Here is a 24,533-nt window from a genome sequence, read left to right as displayed (position 1 = left end):
CAAATGGCTGATGGCCTTAGCTTGTATGGGGACCGGGCTATCATGTCCTTTACCAAGATGGCGGCGACACCAAGACGTAATCAGCGCGCCCCCCCGGGATCTCAGCACGCAAACCCCGTGGTGACGTAACAGAAGCGCGACCTGGCCGGCGCTGGGGAAAGGAGGTAGGAGAGGCCGCTGTGCGGGCGGAGCCGGGGCGAGGGGGGCGGGGTGCGGGTGGGTCTGGCGGGCGTCTCGGTCTGGGACCACCCTCCAGGAGGGCTAGAGGTAGGGTGCTCGGAGACGGAGGCACTTCCGGCGCCCAGTCTCGACGGCTCCCGCGCGAGCTGTGCCCATTTCCCAGAGCGCGCGACTGAGACTGAGAGGGACAGCGTTGTGTTCGAGGCCACCCAGCTCCGGCCCTGCCCCTGAGCAGCTTCCAGGCTTGGGGTGACGGAACTGCTACGGACGCCCCCCCCCCCCACTCCCCTGGCCACTTGCAGTGGGATTAAGGCTGGGGAAAGGGACGACGGGCTGGGAGAGCGGGAGGGCTTCTTGGAGGAGGCGGCGTTGCGCTCCGTCTATTCTTTCTTACTTTCACATCCAAGCAATCAGGTGGGTCTTGATTTCCTCCTTAGTGTACCCTCTGACCAGCCGGACTCCTGTCTGAGCTCCCTGCTCTGTCTCACATCTCGGTTCACTTACCACCCCAGATGGCTCTGACCCACAGATCTGCACCTCGCGGCTCTAACACCCTCTGCACCCTCCCGTCCCCCTGGAATACAAATCCCTCTTTCCAGCCTGCTTGTCTTTCAGGCCTGTTCTTAGATGTCTCATCCAGGAAGCCCTTTGACAGACACACACACACCTAGGCTGGGTCAGAAGCCCCCTCTAGGCTTCCCCAGCATCCTGCATGTCCCTATTGCAGCTCTGATCGCGAGCAGTCACTCTTATTGTTTATTCCCAGCCAGCCTGGGAGTCCCATTGAAAGAGGAAGCCCATGGGCTGTGCCTCTTCAGCGTCCGACTCATACTAGGTGCTTAGTGCATGTCTACTGAATGACAAAGTGTGCAAATGAGTGACTGTTGACCACACAGAGAAGAATAGCTGTCTGTCTTAGTCCTCTTGGGCTGCCATAACAAAATGCCACAGACTGGGCAGCTAAAACGCCAGACATTTATTTCCTCACAGTCCTGGAGACAGGAAGTCCAAGATTAAGGTGCCAGCCAGTTATTTCCTGGTGCAGGCTCTTCCTGACTTGCAGACAGCTACCTTCTCACTGTGTCTTCACATAGTGGAGAGAGCAAGCTCTGGTGTCTTTTGCTCTTATAGGGGTACCAGCCCTGTTAGATTAGGGCCCAACCCTATGACCTCATTTAATCTTTCTCACCTCCTTACCAGCCCTGTCTCCAAATAGTCAAAAAAGCCCTGTCAGGCTTTGGGATAGAGATGGGTTTGTGAGCATCAGGGTGTGGAAGAAGGGGATGCTGGGGCAGAGTCTCTGAGTGGGTAAGGTTTTCACAGGAGGAGGGGACGGGAAGGTGTATCAGGTGAGGGCATAGCAAGAGCAGAAGCTGGTTGGGAGGTGAGTGGGAAGAACAGTGAGATGAGTTTGGACACAACACAGCATGAAGTAAATACTGGCAGAACCCTGGAAATCAATGTTTGTTCATTGATTTGCTCAAAACATTTTTTGAGCAAATGAATGACAGTGTAAGGCAGTCCCAGCCCCACCCTCCCGGAGCTCCCAGGCTGGTGAGGAAGATGGACATTGGTCAAACAATTATATAAGTGAACATAAAGCAACCCAGACAACTGCCTCAAAGAGAAGTTTGTGGTTTGAGACTCAGAGGGTGTCTCAAGGAAGGCTTTCTGGAGGCGACAACACCTGAGCTGGGCCATAAAGTTTAAATAGGAGTTAACTGGGTAAAAGGAGGTGCAAAGAGCAGTCAAGTGGAGGGCAAAGCAAGTGCAAAGGCCCTGAGGTGGGAACCTGTTTGGTATGTTTGGAAAATGGCAAGGAGGCTGGTGTGGCTGCTGCTGAATGAGTGAGTGGGAGATGGAACAGGAGGTAAAGAATTTCCTCATCTGTAACTTGGACAGTCACCCCCACTTCTTGGTGCTCTCCTGGGGAATCCGGGAGGGGGTTCCTGTTGGGTACATTGTAGATGCTCAGTAATGGATGCTGGATTCAGGGGGCAAAGGAGCCTGGCAAATCTGCACCTCACCCCTTGGCAGTTCTTGTGTGGGGAGGGACTGGACTCACCCCCACATCTCAGATAAGGAAATTAGGGCTCAAGGGGAGCACATTAGCCATGATTACAGAGCCAAGACTCAACCCTGAGTCTCCCAGGTCCACTGATTCCCTATTTGTCCCGTTCTTCCCCACGGGGCTCACTCCCCAGTCTCAGCCTGGAGGGGCTGCCTCTCCATGTCAATTGAGGGGCCCCAGTGGCCTCAGAGTCCTGATCTGCATTGATATTCCTTGAGGGGCCAGCCGGGACCCAGAGATGGAACAGTGGTTAAGAGCATGTAGTCGGGACTGAGGGGGTGGGCCTGGATTGGAATCCAGGCTCCTCCACTAACCCTCTGTGTGGTTCTGAGCCTGTCACTTCTCAAAGCCTCAGATTCCACCTCTGTAAAATGGGGACCTGGCCAGGTACTTTGGTTTTCTTACCTTAGAATGGGAATAAGGACAATCCCATGTTTAAGGCTTTGGGGCATTCGAATGAGTCAGGAGTTGCCTCGCAGTTCTGAGTCAGGATGGCCCCACATTCTGTCCCCTTCATTCTTGGCTGCTGGGCCTTGTTTTTCCTAGGTTCAGCAAGGGGCTGAGCTGGAGTTGTTCAGGGGAGAGAGAATGACCCAGGAGGGAGGCACATCAGCCCACTTCCCAGATGAATAAAACTGAGGCCCAAAAAGCACATTCCCTAAGCTGCACAGCACTTGGTCCTCAGTCAGCACTTGGAGGGGCTGCTGTTTATTTCTCAGCTGCACAGCCTTCCTTTCCTCACCTGAAAGGCAGGCTTTGGAGGTGAGACTCTAGGCTAAGCCTTAGGCAACCTAGCCAGGTACCTCGGCTTCCCCACCTTAGAATGAGAATAAGGGCAATCCCCACATTTAAGGCTTTGGGGTATTTGCGTTAGTCTATATAAAGCGCTTAGTGGAGGGCCTGGCACAGGGAGGGTGGCACATGCTATTGGTGTGTGTTGTCATTTCCCCAGCACCCAGCGTAGCACTCACACAGACCAGATGCCTGCTGGACAACAGCTTTAAGATAGTTACAGCATTTTCCAGCTGTGTGAGCCAGGGCTGGGTCATCAGTTGCAGTTCACGGCAGCTGCTTACCTAGGGTGAGGGGGACTCAGCCTCAGGGCTAGGGGACCCAGGGACTGAGGCCTCAGAGGTGGAAGAGTTGTGGGGGGGGGGGCACACCGGGGGCCACACATATAGGACTGCAGAGGTCCATAGCAGCATGACTCATATGAACCAAAAAGTGGAGACAACCCAGGTGTCTATCAGTGGCCAGATGGATAAACTACGAAGGGCAGACAATTAAGCTCGTGAACTCATCCTAGGAAAAGTGCTACATACTTCATTGCTGAATATTACTACGGTCACCTTTGAAGTACTCCCCTTGGGAAGCTATGTACCAATGCCAGCGCCTAGTCCACCCTTCAAAGCAATTTTGGAACTCTTTTTCTGGAATGAATCTCTTTTTCTGGCAGGAATCAGACCTGCCCTCATATTACCCTTGATATCCTGAATGTCATCAAAATGTCTTCCTTTCAATATTTCCTTGATCTTCGGGTAAAGAAAGAAGTCACTGGGGGCCAGATCATGTGAGAGGGAGGGTGTTCCAATACAGTTATTTGTTTACTGGCTAAAAACTCCCTCACAGACAGTGCTGTGTGAGCTGGTGCATTGTCGTGATGCAAGAGCCATGAATTGTTGGCAAAAAGTTCAGGTCGTCTATCTTTTTCATGCAGCCTTTATAACACTTTCAAATAGTAAACATGGTGAACTGTTTGTCCAGTTGGTACAAATTCATAATGAATAATCCCTCTGATATCAAAAAAAGTTAGCAACATCGTTGCCACAAGTTTGCGAACTTAATTGCCAAGCCTTGTAGTCTATCCAAACAAAGGACTATCACTCAGCCATGAAAAGGAATGAAGCACTGACACACAATACAATGCGATTGGCCTCGAAAACATCATGCTGAGTGAAAGAAGCCAGATCCAAAGGCCACATGTATGATTCCATCTATATAAAATGTCCAGAACAGGTAAATCCATAGGGACAGAAAGATTAGTGGTTGCCAGGGGCTGGGGGAAGGGAGAGGGAGAGTGACTAATGGGAACAGGGCCTCCTTTTGGAGAAATAGAAATGTTCTGGAATTAGATAGAGGTGATGATTGTATAACATTATGAATATATGAAATGCCACTGAATTGTATACTTTAAATGCTTCATTTTGTGTTACGTGAATTTTACCTCAATACATATTTAAAAAGAGAGATCACAAAGTCTGAGCCCTCGTTTTATAGATGAGGCCATTGAAACCTCAAGGGGGTCCTGGCTGCCCAGGTGTGAGTCTTGGGGTGCCCGGGAGGGACACCCCCGCTCACCGGTCTCCGTCCTCCTCCCACAGCCTGCTGAGGGATGCCCAAGAAGTTCCAGGGCGAGAACACCAAGTCTGCAGCGGCCCGGGCGCGGAGGGCTGAGGCCAAGGCGGCCGCTGATGCCCGGAAGCAGAAGGAGCTGGAGGATGCCTTCTGGAAGGATGAGGACAAACACGTCATGAGGAAGGAGCAGCGCAAGGTGTGGGCGGCTCTGGGTTGCCGCGTCTGTGGTTCAGGCAGGCGGTCACGGTTGAAGGTGGCGGGAGACCTCTGGGACGTTGGCCTGATAGGCAAGGAGGCGCTAGACCTGGGGCCAAGGAGGGAGGGAGGCAGAGGCATCGGCTCGTACAAAGACCTGGGCATGGCCAGGGTGCGGCACATTTGGGGAATGGTGAGGTAGCCACTGCCCCCCATGGCTTATTTCTCTCCTTCCTGTGATGCCACAGTCAGGCTATGCTGGTGTTTCTCACTCGGGGGTCATTCTGTCCCCTGAGGATACTTGGCAGCATCTGGAGACATTTTTGGTCGTTACAACTGGTTGATGGAGGGTGCTCTTGGCATCTGGTGGGTGGAGGCCGGGTATGCTGCTTATCACCACACAGTGCTTGGGACGGGCTCTCAGCAAAGAATGGGTCAGCCCAGACATCAGCAACACCGGGGCGGGGAAATGCTGGGACAGGTTCTCCAAGTCTGACCTGCTGACCTAGGGTCTGCAGGATCTCCCATGAGTTTATAAAAACACAGAAAAGGACAAGGATGGCTGGTTATCCCCTGATGGGCCCCAGTGCCAAGCACACAATGGGTGCTTTATTGATGTCTGGGCATGGTTCAGGGCTGGTGCTGACCTACTCGGCCCCAGTAGGTGGCGCCAGAGAACCACAGGGTCAACCTTCCTGGTTCCTGTGCTGGTCAGACTTGGCCAGAGCCGCAGGGGCATGCATTGCTGATTCCAGACGGAGAAAACAGGGGTTTCCTCCATTAGAAAACTGATAAAAGTGTGGAAAATAGCAGTGACGATGCATGGTCCCTGCATGCCCAGATCGTGGGGCATCTGGGCACTTTCTGTGCGGTACTGGATCCTGCCTTGTTAGCGGACACTGAATGTCCCTGGTTCCCTCCCCATTTCCCATCATGCTGCATTGGGTCCGTGAAGGTCTTTAAACTTTTTTTTTTTTGTAAACTTTTTGACAACGTAGAAAAGTTGAAAACCCAAAAGGAAAACTAGTGACTGCCAAAGATCCATTATCTAGACAGAAAAGCCAGAAACCTTTCAACAGTCCCAGAGGCAGCAGTCTGCCCAGGACCCAGGCCCTGGGAGCCCTCCCCAGGCCTTTGTCTCCGGCCTTGGGGTCATCCATATCCTCCAGATGAGGAAACTGAGGCTTAGTGCACAGTGGCCCGGCCTGAGGTGCCTGAGCACAGAAGTGGGAACCCAGAAGCTATACTCAAACACCCTTGACCTTTTACCCTCCCTTTCATGCCATGCACACTGGATGGAGGCCCAGTGAGTGTCCCAGGCACATTGGCCCCTCCTGTGACATTCAGTCTAGCTACAGGAGTGTCACGGGCATGGCAGGCGGGATCCATCCTAGAGGCATGGGAGACAGGTGGCAGAGTTGTAGGCAATGGGTGGGCAAGCAAGGGTGCCTTCAGTGCAGGACCCAGCCCACGGTCACACTGCACGACAAGAGACTGAGAACCTTGCTCTGCCCCTTGGAGCAGTGGAGGGGCAGTGGCCAAGGACAAGTCCTGTAGGCCAGATGTCCCCTCATCCAGCTGGCATCTAATGGGCCTCCCTGGGGAGTCAAGAGGGGATCAGTCTCAGCCCCTGTGGTACTCAGCTGGGGACAGTGCCTCCCCAAGGTCTCCTGACCCATAAGGGCAGAGCTCCTGCCCCAGCTGGCAAATGGGTCCAGACCCTCTTGTCTCCTGTTACCTTCAGAAACTCATACAAACCCCTCCCTATGCCCTTGAGGTCCCGAGCCCCACCCCCCTGGCACTTCCACTCCCGACTCCAGCCACACCAGTCTCTGTGCTGCTCCTCTGTCATGCTAAGTGGTTCCTACCTCAGGTCTTTTACACCTGCTGCTCCCACCATTCTCCTGTCCCCCAGCTCTTGTCCTGGCTGGCCCCTCCTCTGGACCAGGTGTCACTTTATCCTTTGAGAGCCACCCACCCACCTGTCTTGGCCAAGCTTTCCTGTTGTTCCCATTGTCATGGAGTACAGGAGCCCTCAGTAGGCCCATCTTGCTCCCAGCTGTGTCCCCTGCACCCAGTACAGGGTCTAGCACACAGCAGGGCCTCAGTCCACATTGGTTGAGATGAAAACCCAGACCCTGTGGCGGTAGGGTGGGATCCACTCCTGACTGCCCCATCCCCCAAGGAGGAGAAGGAGAAGCGGCGCCTGGAGCAGCTGGAGCGAAAGAGGGAGACCCAGCGCCTGCTGGAGGAGGAGGATTTGAAGCTCAAGGGTGGCAAGGCCCCCCGGGTGGCCGTGCCCAACAAGGTCACCCGTGCTCAGATTGAGGAGACCCTCCGCCGAGACCATCAGAACAAGGAAGCCCCAGAACCAGGTTGGCGGGGCCACCTCTGGAATTGCCCTCTTACCCACTAAAGAACAGGCAGCGACCTGCCCCTGGGCTGAGGCCAGACCCCCTCCTCGCCCCAGGAGAAGCTGCCTGGGCTTTGCATGGTGAAGGGTGGGTGGGCGGCAACCTGTCAGGTATGCTCTGAGGATGGACAGCACGTGTGTACTTGCTCTGTACCCGACCGACCTCTCTTGTTCCCCCCCTGGAGTCCCCAGGGGGTTAATGATATGTCTGCGGCTGAGAAGACAGCAGCCACATATGGATCGCCTCCATGTGCCCAGCTCCAGGGAAGTTAGGAGGGCAGGAGACTGGGTACTGGGATGGCAGGACCAACCCACTCAGTAGGGCCGGAGGGCTTCCCAGCTCAAATTGTGTTTCTGTCCTTCCGCCGTCATTCTCCCCTCACTTTTTCCCCCACTGTGTCTCTTTCTGGCTCTGCGTATGTTTGTGTCACCTGGCCCGCTGCCCGCTCCCAGCTGAGAAAGCCAAGAGCCACTTGGAGGTTCCTCTGGAGGAAAATGTGAACCGCCGAGTGCTGGAGGAGGGCAGCGTGGAGGCGCGCACCATTGAGGATGCCATCGCGGTGCTCAGGTAGTGGGGCGGGGCTTGGACCTCAGAGGCGGGGCTTGGATCTCAGGGGGAGGGGCTTTAAACCTGGGGTGGGGCTTGAGCCTCTGAGGGCAGAGTACTGGCTTGAGCTTGGGAAGGGAGGACTAACCTGGGGGAGAGGGGGAGGGCTGCGCCCCTGTCTCCTTGACGCCAGTGTCCACCTGTAGTGTGGCAGAGGAGGCGGGAGACAGGCACCCCGAGCGCCGCATGCGAGCAGCTTTCACCGCCTTTGAGGAGGTGCAGCTGCCCCGGCTCAAGCAAGAAAACCCCAACATGCGGCTGTCGCAGCTGAAGCAGCTGCTCAAGAAGGAGTGGCTGCGCTCACCGGACAACCCCATGAACCAGCGGGCTGTGCCTTTCAACACTCCCAAGTGAGCCCCAGACTGGGGGAGCCACTCGATGGCCGGTCTGGGTTGTGACCCCGCACCCCTTGGTTGGTCAGCTCCAAGGGTTACAGAGAGGGTGAGGGTTACAGAGAGGTCTGGGAACCGAGGCTTGTATCCTGGGAGCTAAGTGGCATCATTGGCTGCGCCTCCCACTGAGGGTCCCTGCTCCAAGTGACAGCCACCCCCTTCCTGCGTGCAGTACAGGGCTAAGTGCCCAATAAAGGCGGTCTGTGAGGCAAAGTGTGCACTTGAAGTCTCCTGGGGTGGTGGGGTGGTGGGGAGAGGGCCAGAGTGGGGGGGAAGGATCCACAGGCCCCAGCCAGAGATGACAAGGGCTCCCAGCAACACTCCTGTTTCTGCAAGCTCCCTGAGAACTGCCCTGTTCTAGGGCGCCCTCCTTCTGGCTCGGCCACTTGTCCAGTGAGGAGCCTGTGCCTCCATCGCAGAGCCTTGCTGGGCTGCTGCTGCGAGGGGGCAGCTCAGAGAGCTTGAGCCACTGGCTCTAGGTCATGGAACACAAAAGGGGATGAACCAGAGGAGAGTGAAGGCAAATTGTTGTCATCCTGAGGTGCCAGTTCAGAGTCAGTGGCCAGGTCACATGCTGTGCTTGGGGTCCGGAAATGCTGGCTGCTCTGCTGTTCTTCCAACATGTGAGGCATCTGGGTTGAGTCCTGGGCAGGCTTCCTGGTGGAGGATTTCTTCAAAGAGGGTCTTAGTGAGATGGATAAGTCACTTTCCATCGCAGAGGCAGGGCACTGGGCAGGCAAGGGTGTGGAGGTTGCAGCAGGCAGGGGGATCCAGGTAGCAATGAGTGTCCCTTTGGAGGTTGCACATCTGGGTGAAATCTGAACCTAGTGTCGCCTTCCTAGAGCTTAGTCAACCCCAGGGAGTCAGTAGAGAGGGCAGCTGGGAGGGCAGCTCCCACGTGTGGAGCCGGGTCCAAGCATTTACCAGGTCACTGCTATGGTCGCACTCAGGCTCCCACAGGCTGCTCTGTGGCCTCCTGATCCCGTCTCCATCCCCCTCTCAGCTCCAGCCCTTCCTGCCTTCTTGCTCTCAGCTTCTCAGCTTGTTCCCCCTCAGGGCCTATGCCCTGTGCGTTGGTTCTTCCTGCCAAGAAAGCTATTCTCCGAAATCTCAAGTCTCAGATGCAGATCCTCACAGGTACCCCCAATTGTGTGGGGTCAAGGCTGGGCTAAAGGGGGCCAGGCTCCGCCCAGAGGTTGGGAGATAGAAGGCTTCATGGAGGCCTGGCCTTGAAGGATGCACAGGGAGTTCCCCATACAGACAAGGGGCAGAAAAGGCATCGAGGAGCCACACATACAAAGTCCTAGAGGTCACAACGCTCCTGTTCAGGGGAAAGGTGCCATTAATAACTGAGTTCAGCTGAAATGCAGTATGGAGGCTTTCTGGAACAATAACAGCTGGCATAAAAACTAACCAACATACACCATCTGACAATGAAGTTCACGAACTCATCCTAGAAGGAGTGCTACATACCTCATTGCTGAATATCACTACGGTCACCTTCGAAGTACTCCCTTTGGGAAGCTATGCACTGACACCAGCTCCCAGTCCACCCTTCAAAGCAATTTTGGAACTTTTTCTGGAATGGCTATCAGCGCTGTCATCGTATTACGCTTGATGTCCTGAATGTCATCAGAATGTGTCCTTTCAATATTTCCTTTATCTTCAGGTAAAGAAAGAAGTCACTGGGGGCCAGATCAGGTGAGTAGGGAGGGTGTTCCAATATAGTTATTTGTTTCCTGGCTAAAAACTCCCTCACAGACAGTGCCATGTGAGCTGGTGCATTGTCATGATGCCAGCGCCATGCATCGTTGGTGAAAAGTTCAGATCATCCAACTTTTTCACGCAGCCTTTTCAGCACTTCCAAACAGTAAACTTGGTGACTATTTGTCCAGTTGGTACAAATTCATAATGAATAATCCCTCTGATATCAAAAAAGGTTAGCTACATCATTGCTACAAGTTCACGAACTTAATTGTTCAAGACCTTGTATAGTGAGCACTGGCTTAGTTTGGGGATCCCCCAGGAGCCAACCCTGAGATAAGGACTAGAGGGCATGTGAAGGCTACAGTAAGACCCTGTGGGAGTCAGGGAAGTGAGGTGGAGGGATGGAGCCCTGCAGGGGATGCCAATGAGCTGAGTCACCACCAGAAAGTGGGGGGACTGGACCAGTTGTGATAAGCATCCCCTGGGTGCTGGTCCCTGGTCGTATCATCTCACTGAGCACTGCAGACAGCCCCATAAAATATTGAACCCCTTTACAGATGGGAAAACGTAAGTCACCTGCCTGTGTTACACAGCTAGGAAACACCCAGAGCTCTGGGGGAGACAGCAGGGACGGTTGTGGGTTCATGAATTGGGGCTGAAGATGTCAGCCAAATAACTGGTGGAGGAGCCCAGATGGCTCCCGACAAATAGAGGCCTCTGCCTATTACCTCTGGGGCCTCAGTGCGTCTGAGCCTAACTCCTATATAAAATGGGACTAAAAACAACATCTACCCCTAAGCTATCTCAAGAATCAACGAGATGGTGCCTGGGAAGGGCGTATTCTGAAGAAGGGCTTGGCAAGGGAGCCTCCGGCATGGTGACTTTGAGGTCTTTGGGGCCAGGGATGAGGGGAGGTTGGAGGCCGATGGTGATTAACCCGGAGGAAGACAGCTGGGCGTGCAGGGCCTTGGATGCCAGACTGAGGAATGGGGCTTCACCCCGGAAGGATAGCGAGCCCTGGCAGGTGTGTGAGCACAGGAGGAACGGTATTGGAGCTGGGATTGCAAGCCCTGCTGCGGACCTGTAGGGGGATGGCCCGCGAACCAGAGTAAAGATAAAACTCAGGAGAGGAGCTGAAAGGACCACCGTCATTCCTCAAACGTAAAGATGATGGTAATAACGTTTGTTCCCTTTCACAGAAAAGCCCCTTCTCTCTCCGACTTCGCTCCCCCGGAATCCCGAGCCTGCGCGTGCGCGCAGGCAGTAGGGAATCCCAGGCTTCGCCGCAGTGCGCGGGAGGGGGCGTGAGACGGGAGTTCCGTGCCCTCGCAGCCCTCCTCACGCGTGTTGCCAGGACGACCGGGCGGGGCCGCGGGGACGCCGAGCGCTCACTGCGCCTGCGCGGCGATGCTCCCTTCACGCGCCAGGGCTTTCCCGTCGCCCGCAAGTCGTGGGGCGGGGAGGTGGGGGAAACACCGCCCCCAGCGCGCATGTGTCAACACCCGCCAGACCCCCGCGGGTGGGCCAGGGAATCCTCACCCGCCGCAGTGCGCACTGGGGGCGGGGCGGGGAAACCGGCTCAAACCGGAGTGGTGTCTGCTTTTGAGGTGGCGCGGGAGGGAGCGAGAGCAGGGTCTTCCCAAGGTTCCCGCTCCGGCCTTTGCCGTAGCTGTGGCAACCCCGCGCGCTGTCCGCAGTGCGGGGGCGACGGCGGCCTGGGGAAGCCGGGCGGCTCTGCGCCTGCGTGGAGCTCAGCTTCTGTGGCCGGGGTTCCCTCTTGAGTGTCGGGAGATCGGCTGGGGAGGAGAGGAGAGGGTGGGCTACCCGGGAGGGGAAGAACGTGGAGGGAGGGGCTGTAGAGGAGGGGTGGGTGCGGGAGAAGGTGGGGGAACGCTCAGGGTAGGGATGATGGGGAGAGGGGTGCCGAAGGAGGAGGGGCGGGGGAGGACGTAGAGGGAGAAGGATAACAAAGGAAAAAGGGGGAAGAGAACTTTGGGGAGCAGTTAAGGAACATGGACAATGTGAGGGGGACAAAGAGAAGTCTATGAAGGTGGCACGGGAGAGTGTTGTGGGTGTGACTGGAGGAGAAATGGTGGGGGAGGAGGGGGGAGGAGGGGGCAGACACCTTCTGGAGCTACCTACCCCAGCCAGCCCCAGGTTTGCTTGGCCAGAAGATCCAGGCCTAGGGTTTCCAGATTTAGAAAAGAAAAAAATATACAGGACGCCCAGTTAACCTGGCATTAAGATAAACGAATGTCATTTTTATTATAAGTATGTCCCATTGCATGCCCTGTATTTTATCCGGCAGCCCTAATCTTGTGGGGCCACCCTCCTCTCCTCCTCTCTTCCCCCCACATCGCCTGTCCCTTGAGCCTTTCTGAAAGCCATGGGGACCTCGCGGATGATGCTTTTGTCTCTCACCTCCGGATTCCCTACGGCGCAGCATGCCGGGTACCCCCACCCCATTCCCTATGCCATCTCCCATCCTCCTGGCCTGAGGTTGAGTCCTGGCCAAGAAATGAAATGCGCAAGGGCGTGGCACTCACACGCACCTTCAGGGACCTTCATTCTCCCTTAATTCACAGGCCCCCCCACCCCTCCAAAACCTCCGCCATTAGCCTGGCCCTGCTAAGGTGTTATGTTCTTGCTCAGCCCAATCCCTTCACTTCTTGGAACCTCCAGGACTCCCATTGTAGGCCTGTCACCCCAGGACCCTCCTCCCCAACTGCCAGGCTTCCCCCTCAATCTCTGGGCTAATAGCATATAGTAGGTACTGGAAAAAACATTTGAGGGTAATTTTAGGGAGGCAAGTAAAGGGGGTAGTGTTTGATTTCTCAACAGGGACAGGTGTGTGTTCTGTACCATGCGGGCACATGCCTCTCTCTGAGCCTTTGTACAGTTTTCCTTTTATCCCTCCCTTTGGTTTCAAAAGCACAAAATAATAAAAACTTACGGAAAAACTAATAGCAGGGGAAGAGTCAGCCCCAGTGCCCCTGGCCCTAGGCTGCCTGCAGCACCTCCCCTCCTCCCCTTCCCAGCTTTGCTCATCATACTTATTTGTCATGGGAACACAAACAGTTGCTCCTCTCGCCTAGTTTCCACTCAACAGGCCAGGAACTTGGTATCTGTGGGTCATTTGTCCCAAAAGTGTGTTATTCTGAAAATGAGCTAAGTGGTCCGGGGGTTGGGATCATGTGGGTGTTTTCAATTTCGCTGTTCTAAGCAATGCCCCTTCAGAAGCAGGTCCTGGAACTTTTGTCTCAGGTCCTATGGATGCTTTCCAGGGTAGCTACCCTGTTTCCCCGAAAATAAGACCTAGCCTGACAATAAGCTCTAATGAGTCTTTTGGAGCAAAAATTAATATGAGACCCGGTATTATATTATATTGTATTAACATTATATTATATTATACCTGGTCTTATAGTAAAATAAGACCAGGTCTTATATTAATTTTTGCTCCAAAAAACGCATTAGAGATGATGGTCTGGCTAGGTCTTATTTTCCGGGAAACATGCTAGATGGGTGGTGCTGTCCCTTTATTGGGGCTGGGTGGCTTCTGTGATGGTGCTGGGTCGGAGTGGCCCCCTTCTCTCATCAGCCAGGTCCAAGTTGCACTGGGTCCCACATCCCCTGGGAAACAAGGTGACAAAGTGAATAGACCACACCAGGGATTGAAGACAATGAACTAGTGTGATATGCTCAGAGAAGGGAGGACTCTAGGCAGGACATGACATTGGACTGGGCTCTGAAAGACAATAGGGGGTGAGGAGAGCCAGGGAAGGGTGACTCTGGCAAAAGGAACAGCAAATGCAAAGGCCCTAAGGCTGGGCTGGTTAGGAGAAACACTGGGCATGGCCAGAGCATGGTGAGTGACAGCAGAAAGGCTGGAACAAAGGGGAGTGGGAGCCAGACCACGCAGGACTTTGAAGAAGGGGTGACTCAGGATCCTTCTCTTGGTTCAAGGAGGGGGGTGTTGGTTATTTGTGGTAGGGACCCCACCAGTCACATGGACGAAGATGGAATTCTGTGTCTACATCATGGAGAAGGGACTGTGGGGAGACAGTGGGATGAAGAGCTGTGGGATTGGGAGGGACCTTCTGGGGGGCTCCACCGGGCAATTGTGGGGGTTCAAGGCCAGGGGACACCCCCAATGATGTGTGCCTTGTGACTGCTAGCTCCTTACTATCCCTCGCTGTTTCGCACCAAGGCACGGGGGCTTCAGCCTACACCCACGGGTGGAGAGTCACACCCACGGAGATGCTGGGTGGGGCCCCTCTTCTGTTGGATCTTCGGTACCCCCAGCCTTCTCCTCTCTGCCTCCAGAATGCAGAGTCCTAGCCTTTCATCCTACCCCCGCCCCCCCCCCCCCCCGCCCCTTTGTTCTCTTTCCCTCCATGCACTGACGGCCAGTCACGCTGGCAGCACCCTCTGAGCGCCATCTCACACAGTGGAAGAGGATGAGCTCCCAGTTTCCCCCCATCCCAGCCTGCCCTGCGCCGCGGAATCCCGGCCTCGGACCCTGCCCAGGGAGCACATTACCTTTTACCAGATGCTCCTGGCGGCGGTGGGGGTGGTGGTGGATGGGGAGGGCTATTTTTAGAATGAATGGAAGAAAGGGGGGAACAACAACAAAAAAGGATGGAGGCTTGTAGAAGCCTTCTGGCTCCCAAGAGGAAACCCCCCTCTCTCCAGGCCAAGGCAAAAGGTGGGTGGGGGTTCAGAGGGCGGCGTGGGGAGAACTCCATAATCTGGGAGGGCGCCACGCTTCCTGGAGCGGGGGTGGCGTGGTGGGGGGGTGGGAAGCTGGAGGAGAAGAGCAAAACGTAGCCGGCAGCCCCACATACTCCCCAGAGCCGGAAGGACCCCAGAGGTGGACGCTGTCCAGTTGCTAAAGCGAAACTGAGGTTCAGAGAACAGTCTTGGCAGGACCAAGGTCACCGGAGGGGCTGAGCCCTGGGCTGCCCCACTCCATCCTCTAGTGTCTCAGCCCCTGGGAGCTACATTGTTCTAATTTGACAATGACCTTCGCAATCTGCCGCCCAGGCCTCTGCCATTCACCCTCAGCGGGGTCTCCCAATGGTGCGGGCGGAGGGGAGACTTCAGGGCCCAACAATGAACACAGAAGTTTTCTGTGGTTTGTTTTCTGCTCACCTGGGGTGCCCCCACCTTCACTAGGGCTTTTCAGCCCAGGCGACGTCATCAGCTGTCCGAGGCCTCCCAATTCCCCCTGGAACCCCCAGGCCCTAGAACTCACTCAGGGCGGGAGGATGCTTAATTGCTTTCCCCTCACTCCCTGGCTGCAGGCCTTCCCGGACACCGGAGCGCGACTCCCAGAGTAAGGGGACAGCAGTATTCTGTGCTGCTGGGGCGCTGGGTCCTGGCCAGGGGCTCCCCTTCTCTGAGTCTCAGTTTCCCCATCTGTGAAATGAGCGCTTTGGTCTTGAGGCGGCAGAAGGTCCTCCCAGCTATTGGAGCATTTTCTCTGAGGTTTGCAGGCACGCCCCTGCGGGGAGGGGGCTTTCTGGAGACAAGGAGGGGGATTCCCCCTAGAGCGGGGTCGCTCTGTGGCCCCTCCCTGCGCGGGGTGGGCGCCCTCTCCGGGGCGGCGGGGCGGGGCCCGGGACGACGGGGAGGGGGCGCTCTGCGGCGGCGCGCGCACCCCTCCGGCTTGCACGCCCTTGCCCTGGCGTGCACTTGCCTTCGCGCTCCGGCCAGGCGCGGGGCACCGGCCGCGGCGGTCGTCTCTGGCTGGTGAGTAGGCAATAGGGGGAGGTTCGGGGGTCCAGGGTGGAGGTCCCAGCGGCGCTCCCCTTCTTGGTGGTGGGCGCATCAGTCGGGGTGTACCCGACTTGGGGAATTCAAAGGGGGATCTGCGAAAGGGAAACCCCTTTCATCCCCCGCCAACACCAAGCCCGGAGTCAGCTCCAGACCCCCCTCCCCCAATACCTTTATGAGGTGGGGGCTCCCGCTCCTGCAATTTGTGGTGCAGAGACATCCCCCTACCGGAGTGAAGGTGAGGACCTGAAGACCTCTCACGCAGCCCTTGGTGGGGGTTGGGGAAGGGAAGGACTGGTCCCCTTGCCCCCTTCTACGCCACTCCCCAGTCCTTTCTCTCCGAGTGTGTGGCAGGATTCCCCCGCCCCGCGGCAGAGTGACAGGATCCCCACCACCACCACCACCAGCCAACTGTGTTTGGGAGCTGACTCTGCTCTCTTCCATAAGCTTCTTCCCTCCCCGTCCCCACGCCCATAGACTTGGAGAGGGGCCAAGGCCCAGAGAGGTTTAGCATTTACCCAAGGTCACCCAGCTGGGCAGGGGGCTGAGCTGGGTTTGTGGCACTTACTAACCCCAGAACCCCAGCGAGTGTCAGCATTAGGGTTTTCTGCTCCCTGCCTTTAACAGCAGGTGCAAGGGCCCTGTCTGGGAGCCCTGGAACTGGGGGGTGGGGTGGGGTGAAGGTTTCCTTACTCTCCCCAAGTCTCTCCATCCTGCTGGAGACTCAGCCAGGACTGAGTGGAGAAGTCCCTGGCCTGGCTCCCTCCTCCAGGCTCCCAGGTCTCTAGTCCCCCCTGACACCACCACCCCCCCAGCCACATTGGACTGCTCAAGACCTCAAAGGAAATCCCTGGGGGTGGGGAGACTTACAGATGGGTGAGCCAGAGCATCGTGAGCTGGTAGAATAATCTCCACTCTGATGCACCTGCCTGGTGGGTGACCTTGGTCCCCTGCCCTCCCAGGGTCATAGTCAGCTCCTAAATCCCCCTGGCTGGCCCCACCCCAGACCCTTGGGGAGAGAAAAGGGAGCTGGGACATCCACAGCTGACTGTGTTTCCCTTTCAGTCCCATTCTGGGGTCTGGCCATGCCTCCTCACCCTTCCCCACAGTGGGACTGCTCTGTGTCCCCTTCTGCCCCCTCATATGGGTACTCGGAAGACCATCCTGTATAAACAGAGGGAATACCGTAAGAGAGCGACAGGCCCCAAAGCAGCAGTAGACAGGGGCAGAATATGGAGGTAGCCAAGAATAGAGCTGGTGGAGCCAGGAATCCCTGGTGCCTTCATCCTCACACCTGTCCCAACCTCACACACTCAGATCTCCCCATGATGAAGGAATTGGAGGGCATGGGGGAGGACAGGGAACAGCATGGGGAAAGGCAGATAGAGTTTTCGGAGAGCAGTGTCCAGTGGAAAGAGGTGGGTCCTCCAGGGCGGGGGCCTGGCCTGGAAGAAGGTATCCACAGGGACTTGCTAATGGGCCTGAGGGAGGAAACAGGGCCCTACTGGACAGACAATGCCACCCATCTTAAGTTTCCTTGAAATTTACAAGGTGACCAAGCTTGTCAGAGTGCAGATATGCTATAAAGACCATTGCAGTATGGGAACTGTCTGTACCCCACCCTCCTGGGGCCCTGCCTCCACCTCACACCCCATGTCTGGTCCTTACAGGTCAAGGGGAAAAGAAAGGTGGCCACAGCCCCCCCAACAGCCAAGTGGTAACACAGCAGGACTGAAGGGGACAGGCCCTTTGGTGCTGGCTTGTCAGGAAGACCCCTTCACCCCAGGGTGAGTGAATCTCAGACTCAGGTCACCTTTGGGGGTGAGGATGGCCCAGGGGCAGGATAGAAAAACTGGTGACTTAAGAAAAAGTGCCAACCTTTGAAATATTATTAACAAAATAGTAATGATGATGATAATGAGTATGCTTAGATCCCCCAGTCACTGTCCACTTTCTCTGATCACTGGTGGTGAGGAACCTGCTCAGAGAGGCTAGGAGACCCACCCAGTGACAGACACCCAGAAGGGGGAAGTTGAACTAGGTTAGAAGGCCAGACCCCCAGTCTCCACCAGCTGGCTCCTGTGGCCGCACTCCCTGGGGACAGCCTTTAGGGAGCAGCTCTTTTGCTCCTTATTTTTCCAGCTGAATGGATAAGACAGTCCAGGGCAGGGCCCCATGGTTGTGGCAGGGGCTCCCCAACCTCGTGGCTTTGTGGGGACTCCATGCTTATGACAAGCTGATTCCTTGCCTGCCTCTCACCCCCAGTCCTACTTCCTCTTCCGGAGCAGGGACTGAGGGGTCAGTGGGCTGCCCAAGGGGAGGACCAGGGGGTACCAGGCGCAGCCCCTCCCCATTCCTCCCTTGCCTCATTTCTTCCATGGACCATATGCAAGGGTCAGTTGGACAAGTATTTATTAATCAAGATCTTATCTTGCCCGCTGGAGTTTGTTTGGATTTTGTGTGTGTGCTTTTGTCACCGTAGTATCCCCACCTCAAGGCTTGCATACAGGAGGCGCTCAATAAATGCTGATAGAATAAAGGAAGCTTCTCCAAAGTCCCTGAATCTGGGTAGCCCAGGAACAAGCCCTCTGGGACACCTGCCCCTGTTCCTGCCCCAACAATTCCCAGGACCTTAGGGGGCTTAACCCTCCATGACTTCTGCTCTGCTCAGAATCCCACACAGCCCTGCTGGTGGGATTATTGCCCCCCTCTGACTCGCCCCACCCTGTTTGCCCCTTTCCTCTAACCCCACTGGTCTCTTTCTCTTCCTCTCAGATGCCCTCCTTGGTCCCACCTCAGGGCCTGTGCCCTTGCAATGCCCTCCACCAGGTGTACCCTTTTCCTAAGCTCTTCCAGAGCCGGCTCCTGGGCCCCTGTTGAATGCTCTCTCCCTCCTGTGACTACCCTAGTTAAAGTCTTCCCATCCCCATTCCTACTTTTTCCCCACTTCATCAAATCTTTTCCTAATACTTGTATATATTTAGAATTCTTATTTGGAGAGGGTTGTCCACCTCTTCTAGAAGTTCAGCTCTAAGAGGGGCAGGTTTGTATCTGTCTCAGACTAGGTATCTCCAGCACCAGACACAGAAGGAGCTTGGTGGATATGTGAATGAATGAATAAATGAATGAATGAATGAATTGAGTGAATACCTTCATACCTTCTCCACCCTGCCATCCCACACTCACAGGGGAATCAGGGTCTGGCTTCCCTTCAGGTAGCCATCAATTAGACCCAGGATGGGGCTGAGATTTCTGTGCATGCATAGTTGGGGGTGTTGGAGGGCCACCCCTGGCCACCCCCACTCAGACTGTTGCCTCTGGGTCCCTCAGCTCTTGTGAGGTTCTCCCAGCTCTCCTGCACCCACACCCTGGACCACTGTCCCTGGAGAACGGGCTCCATGTTCAGCTACCAGCCTCTCCCCTGTCTGGTCTGCAGGCTATTTCCTGGGGGCATGAATCCTGGGGCACCAAGCCATCCTCGGGTCCCTTCTGGCCAACTATGGGCTTAAGGGCACTGTTGGCAATGGAGACCCAGGTGGCCTCCACCCATTGCCCTACCGCTGTCCACCACTGCCAGCCTTGTCTCTATGAGATGAGGTCCAAGTAGGCAGCAGTGCAGGCTTGGGCAGGAGGTTGATCAGTCACCAGGTCAACTGTCCTACGTTTGGCAGCTTGAAGGGGGTCCCTGACCCCTCAGGGCAGGTGAACCCACAGGGGCAAGAGGGTCTTTCGTCTTTCCAGGGCAAGAAGGTGGGTACAGAGCCCCTGAGGCCTGGGCAGGGCGGGAGGACTTGAGGGGCCTCTGGGGGGTGGGGTAGCCGATATTTTTGTGAATTTGTGAATTTCTGGATGTTTACATGTTAGACTTGAATTCAGAAAGTGTCAAATGCTGCAGGGTCCCCACAGCAGCCTGTGCAGTCCGGGGTCAGCCTGTGGGCATGGCGTGAATGCTTGTCATGGGATAGGGACCCATATGTGGGCGGGGCATTGAGTGTGGTGTAGGGATGTGTGCCATATACTGAGGGAGATGTGGGTGGCTTCATCAGTGTTGTAGAAAGAGCTCCCAGTGGCCCAGTCAGGGGAACAGTCAGTGCAAAGGCCTAGGTGGGAATGGCCACGGGGAGATGGGAGGCTTGGGTGGGGTTGGTGAGAGGATAGGAGGATGCAGGAGGGATGGTGCATGGCAGAGAATGACCCCTTTAGAGTCACCACAACCCCACTCCTGGCGCCCTTGACAGCAAGGGATGGGTGGTCCCCAAGCCTCCACTTCTAGACCCTCACAGCCCTGGGCACTGTCACCACAGACAGGCCTTCCTCTGGGTGTTCCAGACAGGTGGGGGTGAAGAACAGGTTCTTCAGAAGAGGGACAGGAGTCTGCTGACCCTGGGCCGTCACCTGGCCCTGCTCAGACTCACCACCATCAACGGCCCACAGGGCCAACCCCTGCCCAAGCAGTTGTCTACTCATTCATTCATTCGGTTCAGCCATTTTCTGGGCCGCAGAGGAAACAACAGATCCTGACCTGGTACAAAGCTCAGGTCCAGGAAGAAAACAGATGTGGGGCTTGGAGAGAGATGGGGGAGCTGCTGCCTTCAGGAGCCCCCAGGCTGGAGAGACACCAGACTCAGTCACCCCAGGTAGGGACAAGGTGAGGCTGAAGTTGTGAGGCCACCTGGGGGAGGAGGAGGTCCTGGTCCCCAAGGCTCCCTGCAGTTACCATTAATGTTGAATGAATGAATTGCCCAAGGACGGCCTTGATGCCAGGGGAAAATGGTACAGTTTTGGGGACCCCCCCAAACTAGTCTCCTGCTGTCCTGCCATCCTGGCATTGGTTTACAGGGTTAGAACTGGGATAGGAAGCAGAGTACCAAAGAAGGTGGCCTTGAACCCTATGCCCAGCAGGCACCCCCTTGACCCCTGGAAGACCCCTGGCCCAACTACTAGGCACTTGGCACTTGCCAACATTCTGCTCCCCCACCCCAAGGCTCCCCCACACGGAACAGACGTGTGATGAGGTCATTTCGAGAAGGAGGTGTGCAGTCGCTTTGCAAAGTTGTCCCCTCAGCAAGTGCGTGTGGCTTACAAAGGTTGAGGGGTGCCTGGAGTTTGGGGGACCTAATTTTGGGAGGGGGATGCTAGGAGTTCCCGAGGGCTGTCAAGGGCAGGAGTTGTCGCTTGGCTAATGTCCCCTCCATCGCGCGCGGCAAGAGGGCGAGTTTGAGGAACGCCGAACGCTGTGGGGGGTCGAACAGGGCAAGAGGAATGAGGGATCTTTAAATGTAGGCGGTGCTTGCGGGGTCGGAGGGGGCGGGGCCAACCCGGGCTCAGCCAATCGGCAGCGCCGCCCGCGTCGCACCGCCCCCTCTTCTCCCGTCCCGGGCGGGCGCTCGCCCCCCTGTCCGGCCCGTGCACAGGGCGGCGGGGTATGCGCCCACCGCTGCGGTCCCCTACCCCACCACCCCTGGGCCCCGCGCCCCACCGCTTCAGCCCGCCCCCGCTACGACTCCGGCCCCCGCCTGGGGGTCCTTGGCCGCGCGGGACCCTGTCACCTCCAGCCTCGTCCGCATGCCCGAGTCGAGCCCCGCAGGTACGGGTTGGGATGAGCTGGGGCGCCCGGGGAGGGAGGCAAGTCCAGGAGGGGGACGTGGTTTGGGGCAGGGGACACGGGGAGGGGAATGTGTCTGGGCACTGCCCGGTGAGTGACGAGTCTCAGACCCCCATCGCAGAGGGGGAGGGTGCCTGGTTCTCTTTGGGGGTGCAGAGCAGTGAGTCTCAAACTCCATCGATATAGTGGGGGAGCTCTCAGCGTGGAGGCAGTGACCCGGGACTGACTTGGGAACGAGGGGGAGGAGACCCTCCGCACTGGCCCCTGGATCCAGTGGTCAGGAGCAACCCCGCAGGGGTCAGGGAGCTCAGTTCTGCGTGGACAGAAGACCGCGTACCCCGCACAGGGCAATGCCCTGCTGTCCTGAAGGCGGCCCATAGATGTGAGTGCTGGAGGCTGGGGCCGAGTGGGAGAAGCTGACGGAGATGGAGCAGTGTGGAGGGCGCTAGTGGAGGCAGCCTTGGGGGGCAGGGCTAATTGCACCCTGCTGGCTGCTGGCAGGTCCCTGATGGGTGGTGATTGGAAAGCCTAGGGGATCCGTAGGTCAGCCAACTGCCTTGCTGCACCCTCACCAGGTAGCTCATGGGGCGGGACGGCAAGCTAAGCTTGTCCACCCTGCAGAGATAGGACCCCAAGAGGGCTGGAATGGGGGTGTCCTGGGGTCCTTCCCCACCCTCCACAGGGACACATGACCCACGACTCGCCCACACATCCTGGAAGGTTCCACCATGTGCTGCTCTGGTTCCTGGGAGCAGAGGGGTGGGTATTTTGCCCCATAGGGGCCTCTGCCTCGGGGATAGACAGTACAGGGGTACCTTTTCTTGGTCAAGCTCTGAAGGACAGAGCATTGTCAGGCAGCAGCACTGCAACAGGTATACCCCCAGCCACATGCTAAGATTTTCCACTCAGATCTGTCTACCCACCCTGTTGGGTGGGCACCAAGAAGCCCCTTTACTGAAGAGACAGTGGAGGAGGGGCTGGGATGCCGAAAGGTCCCTCGCGGCGGCAGCCGCTGCAACCAACCTGTCATTTGTAAAAGGGCTCATGGGAGGGCCCTTGGGGTCTGGTCGAGTTTCTTTGTCTTCCTGTTGGGTGAGAGAGTGCCTTGCTCCCTGCCACCCTCCCATCTTTCTCAGCTCCTCAAGAACCCTCCTGGGTGTCTCCTGGGATGGCATGGAAGGGGTTTTTGCTCATCCCCCCACCCTGGCCTTCAGGGAACCAAGGTATCATGCCCCAGACACACGTGACAAATTTTGGCCACTCCAGGGTCCCTCAAAATAATGCAGCCTACAGGGTGTTTCTCCTCTTTTAGGGGAGCTCCTTGGGGAACTTGGGAGACTTCACCCAGAAAAAAAATGTACTTTTTCATGGACACCCAAATTTTGGCCAGGATTTCAGAGGGGCTCTAGATTCTTTGAAAGTCCCTGAAGATCCCAGGAACCCCAGCTTTAGGTGCAGGTTTCAGTGGGGGAGGGTTAGGTAGATCTGGGAAGGGGAGGGGTCTCTTGTCTGTGGGTCTTTCTGGTTCCACTCAGCCTTTAGAAATAGGCTGCCCCCACCTTCTGTGGGATCTCAGGCAGCCAGTCTGTCATTCTATTTTCTCTGAAGTCATGGGAGGGGTTGGCACTCACCATGCCTGTGCCCTGAGCTCTGAGGCCCAACAAGGGCAGGGCCAGGCTGCTTCCCTTTCCAGATAATAGCTTGTCAAGAGGAAACCAGACAGGTCCAACCACTAACTGCCCCCCTGTTGACACTGACTTAGTCCCTGGCCTTCTGTCTGTGTGACCCTGGGCAAAGTACTGAACCTCTCTGAACCTTGTCTCCTGTCTATAAAATGGGGTCAGGGACGCTACCTGCATCACCAAGTGGCAATGGGGATTAAATGTGATAATTCTGTTAAAGGGCTCCACCTACAGTAAGCACTAGATGCACATTAACGGGCACCAAGAATGCCCTCCACCCTTCTGCTCTCAAGGAAGCCACCTGCCACCTATTTTCCCCACCCCTTCCCTGCCCAGGGCACCTTAGGATGAGGCTGCCAGCCTAGGAGGAGCATGGCTGAATTTGGCCTGTGCTTCGGGCGGCTGAGTCACATCCTCAAATTGCATCTTCATCAGTGTATTTCCGAAGGTCATCTGCAGGGCCCCGACCCACTCCCGGTCCTGTCTGCCAGGCCACCCTCCTCTCTTGCCTATGCCCCCAAGAGCCATGAGCAGGGACCTGCATTTTCAGGAAGGATGATAGGAAGGGTGCCAATGGTTTCCTAGTCCCCTAGGTGAGGGCAGGGTCTGGGGTTACTGCACGTGTGTCCTGGTGATAAGCTGCCAGACCCGCGTAGCAGCTAATGGCCCTTAGGGTGGGGGGCAGGGTCTCCCCCCACCCTAAGATTGGCACCCAAGTGTTTGTGAGGACACAGAGAGACTAGGGCCAAGGTCAGCCTTATAAATTGTAAAGTGCTGGGCCTGGAGAAGGCTAGCCCATGTGAACTGTGAAGTACTGAGCCTATGTGAGTCCACGCCTTATAAACTTTGAGGTACTGGGCCTGCAGGAGACCAGCCCATACAGCTCGTGAAGTGCTGCACCAGCAGAGACCAGGCCTTATAAACTGTGAAGTTTCAGACCACAGGTGGCCACGGCATGGTTGAAGTAATGGGTGAGAGTGGTGAAGAAGGGACATGTTCTAAGACTCATGAGGTCACTTGCCATGGAAGGAATGTTTTTTGGGCTCCTACTGTATGCTGGCACCAATGTCTGGGGACATGTAGTTAGCAGGACAAACCCAGTCTGGGGAGGGGGGTGCTAGACAAGGGTGCAGGTGGTCGTGCGACACATGGGATGGACACCTTGGCCAAGGTCGCCCATTGCTGCCCTGCAGCATAGCTCCTTATAGCTCATTCCTGACATGACAGTTTCCACGTCTGTCACCTGCCGAGCACAGGTTCAGGGCTGGGGAAACGTCCTGTCTGTGTACACAGCTCCCTCTTCCCAGGCGCCCAGCACATGAAGGCCTGGCCTGTATAAAGGGGACAACACTTTGGCCCACTGCCCACAGCTGCCCCGCTTATTGAGAGAATCCCACCAGGCAGCCTGGTCCAGGATCTGCCCTGTGAAGGGAAACAGTCCCTTCACAGCATGGTGCCTCAGTTTCCCTAGCTGTAAAACTGGCCAACTCCCAGGACCCCCTTCTTGGGGGTATTTCAAGAATTAAGGAGAAAGTTTGTGTGAGGGACAGA

General features: G+C 56.3%; 2 protein-coding genes across 9 annotated transcripts in view; both read left to right on the top strand.

Annotated features, from left to right (window-relative positions):
• The first annotated feature begins 30 nt into the window (after nt 1-30).
• On the top strand, nt 31-8,426 carry CCDC124 (coiled-coil domain containing 124). 2 transcript variants are annotated; one of them, XM_019737072.2, is made up of 5 exons: nt 31-164; nt 4,633-4,802; nt 6,987-7,176; nt 7,668-7,782; nt 7,968-8,426. In XM_019737072.2, exons 2-5 carry the CDS (start codon nt 4,644-4,646, stop codon nt 8,173-8,175), a joined length of 672 nt encoding a protein of 223 aa, XP_019592631.1. In that variant the 5' UTR covers nt 31-164; nt 4,633-4,643; the 3' UTR covers nt 8,176-8,426. The 2 variants fall into 2 exon arrangements, with proteins under 2 accessions (XP_019592631.1, XP_019592632.1); XM_019737073.3 differs by lacking the exon at nt 31-164 and adding an exon at nt 379-594.
• Nucleotides 8,427-14,531: 6,105 nt separating this feature from the next.
• Nucleotides 14,532-24,533, top strand: part of KCNN1 (potassium calcium-activated channel subfamily N member 1) — a 28,857-nt gene continuing 18,855 nt past the window's right edge. For 2 of the 7 annotated variants that reach the window (XR_016019009.1, XM_019737060.3), the window contains exon 1: nt 21,041-21,282. Coding sequence is in view for 1 of the 7 variants with exons in the window: in XM_019737060.3 (XP_019592619.1) it covers nt 21,121-21,282 (162 nt within the window). In the remaining 6 variants the exon portion in view is untranslated. Of the gene's footprint in view, nt 14,626-15,389; nt 15,408-15,551; nt 15,672-17,365; nt 17,483-21,039; nt 21,283-24,533 lie in introns of those variants that run through there. The other 5 variants (XM_074337897.2, XM_088792386.1, XM_074337896.2 and 2 more) reach the window with 5 other exon arrangements.

Source organism: Rhinolophus sinicus, chromosome 15 (genome assembly GCF_057876585.1).
Source record: "Rhinolophus sinicus isolate RSI-liver-muscle chromosome 15, RSI-T2T, whole genome shotgun sequence".
Lineage (NCBI taxonomy): Eukaryota > Metazoa > Chordata > Mammalia > Chiroptera > Rhinolophidae > Rhinolophus > Rhinolophus sinicus.
The sequence above is the reverse complement of the archived record's forward strand: the minus strand, read 5'-3'. Positions and strand labels throughout refer to the sequence as shown.